General features: G+C 43.1%; 2 protein-coding genes across 2 annotated transcripts in view; both read right to left on the bottom strand.

The window, feature by feature from the left end:
• PSTK (phosphoseryl-tRNA kinase) overlaps positions 1 to 349 on the bottom strand; it is a 3,062-nt gene extending 2,713 nt beyond the window's left edge. Inside the window, exon 1 of the mRNA XM_009998087.1 lies at positions 218 to 349. Coding sequence (XP_009996389.1) covers positions 218 to 349 — 132 coding nt within the window. The remainder of the gene's footprint in view (positions 1 to 217) is intronic.
• A 411-nt stretch (positions 350 to 760) lies between these two features.
• LOC104389134 (disintegrin and metalloproteinase domain-containing protein 9-like) overlaps positions 761 to 2,183 on the bottom strand; it is a 16,712-nt gene continuing 15,289 nt past the window's right edge. The window contains exons 18-21 of the mRNA XM_009998086.1: positions 2,021 to 2,153; positions 1,530 to 1,593; positions 1,174 to 1,226; positions 761 to 839 (exon numbers count right to left, since the gene is read on the bottom strand). Of these exons, the coding sequence (XP_009996388.1) occupies positions 761 to 839; positions 1,174 to 1,226; positions 1,530 to 1,593; positions 2,021 to 2,153 (329 nt within the window). The remainder of the gene's footprint in view (positions 840 to 1,173; positions 1,227 to 1,529; positions 1,594 to 2,020; positions 2,154 to 2,183) is intronic.

Here is a 2,183-nt window from a genome sequence, read left to right as displayed (position 1 = left end):
GCCGGGGTTGCTCCTCGGTAGCAAAGTGTCAGGACTCTGAGGGGTTAAGAAAGGCAGCGCTGCTTTGCAAGGCACTCCTGGCCAGTGCGGGTTGGTGCCTGCGGTATGTTTTGGGTTCCCTCACCCAGCTCTGTGCGATGGCCCGCAAAAGGACTAGGAATCATCCGTTCCATGATTTATTCAGGCTTTTGCTAGTTCCTGTTCCCGCAGTTCGCACATGGGCGCGGTCGGTGTGTGATTCACTGCTGTGTACGGATCCATCGGTACCCACAGCTTTGGTCCTGCCAGTGAGTTTTTCTTGCCGTGGCAGCTTCTTTCCCGTTTTGACAAGCTCTGTGACTTCATACATTTGCTTGTCCCGTTCAGAATGACAAAAGTTACCTGCTACTTGTGTAACAGAATCAGTTTCTAGCAAAAATGTGTAATAACCAGTAAATGTTAAAAAACTGTTAAGCTGTGTAACCTGTGTCCAGATACACCACTTTTTCTGTAACAACAGAGGTGGTTTGTTTCTTTGAGACTCTGGGACATCAAGAGGTGAGGTAGAAGAGGCAGAAATTCAGCCAGCAGCAATTAACAAACCCAGGGGATATTACAAAAAAATCTGCATTCAATGCCTCTTGGCATCAAGTCTTTTCCAGAGGTATGTGCTTTTAGAGGGTGTTTTGGCTGCACGGGGAGAGGGTTGGAGGACTGCAGTCTTTCATTTTGTTCAGACCAGTGACTTATCAGAATTGGATGAGGGTTCCCAGGAGACTTTTCAGACAGTTGGCCTGGGTGGGACAGCAGGTTGCTGAGGTCCTGAGGGAACTGCAGGAAATGAGGTTTGTACTGGCTGCCTGGAGTGTGGAAAACACTTCTTGTGAGTATTTCAAGGCTTGAGACGACTGGGATTTCTAAACCCATTCTTTAAACAGTTGCTAGCATTTATACATATATTTAACTCTGTCCCTCCCTCTCCCTAGCAGCAGTTACATGTGCCATTGTGCTGGTTTCTCTGCAAGCAGGAAAACAGCATTTTCTCCTTCCAGCACTGAATCTGTTTTATGTCCCATGATGCTGCATGAAAAACCCTCCTAAGCAGGGCATGAGAAATGAGGAACTTCACTTCCACTGGCACAGCAATGGAAACACAGCAAGCAGGAAGCAGAGAAAGGTTTAAATGCTACACACCTTGGAGCAGGGAAATGTGATATGGTAAAACATTCAGGGCTTGCTGTGGCAGGCTGGAAAAGACAGCAAATAATGGAGTTCACAAAACCCACAGATTTCAAAGTGTGGCTAATTGTCCAGTTTTAAGCTACTAGTATTTTAGGACTAATTTTCATTTCCTGTGACAGTCTTCGTATTCATACTTATCCAAACAGAAATCCTGTCTAACACATGATAAATGATTTTAAATACTTGAAAACCCAGATGGTTTCCATGTATTGTAAAGCCATGAAGTTATCAAAAACTATATTAGAGAAAAGGTGCTATATAATTTGAATTGTTCAACATGAAATGATGCAATTATGCATCTATCTTACCTGATTATTTATTGTGTTTTGACCTGGTCTGTTGTTTTCCTTTGGTTGCTGCACATTGTTATCCCTGAAATAAAAAACATGATCAGGGAAATCCCTCTTTGGTTTATCTGCCTTCAGGGATGTGGCATTTTTCAAGGGATGAAAACTAGAGCTCAGAGGTCTGGATTCTGTTTCCAACTCCACCTCTTCCTGACCTTGCCAAATAATTTATTTGTTCTGTACCCCTGTGTCCATGCAATACAATTAGCAGTAACAATTAGGAAAGTGCAGTGAATTTGGGAAAGAAATGCTTGAGGACTGACAACTGGAACATCTGGATTAAACTGCCTAGTAATGGTGCTGGCTGCTAAACTACCTAGTGCTACTAATTGCAGGGAAGTCTATTGGGAGGTCTGGAATTCTTTGGATAGCTATAGCACCTAACTGGCTTGCTGAATGAATCTGGAGCTTGCTCTCAAGTGTTGAAACAGCTCTTGTAGTAAGTCAAGTACCTGTGTTGTCTTCTGCTTTTCCTGCAAAACTTCCTTTTTATTGCATCACGCTTAATTACTGCTAATACAGTAACAATCACTAATGGCAGCACAAGGAGGAAAAAAATAAGCAGACCATCCCGAAGTGATGTATCTAGAGAAAAAGAATTGAAATCAGGTCAGA

Source organism: Chaetura pelagica, unplaced genomic scaffold, assembly GCF_000747805.2.
Source record: "Chaetura pelagica isolate M959 unplaced genomic scaffold, ChaPel_1.0 scaffold465, whole genome shotgun sequence".
Lineage (NCBI taxonomy): Eukaryota > Metazoa > Chordata > Aves > Apodiformes > Apodidae > Chaetura > Chaetura pelagica.
The sequence above is the reverse complement of the archived record's forward strand: the minus strand, read 5'-3'. Positions and strand labels throughout refer to the sequence as shown.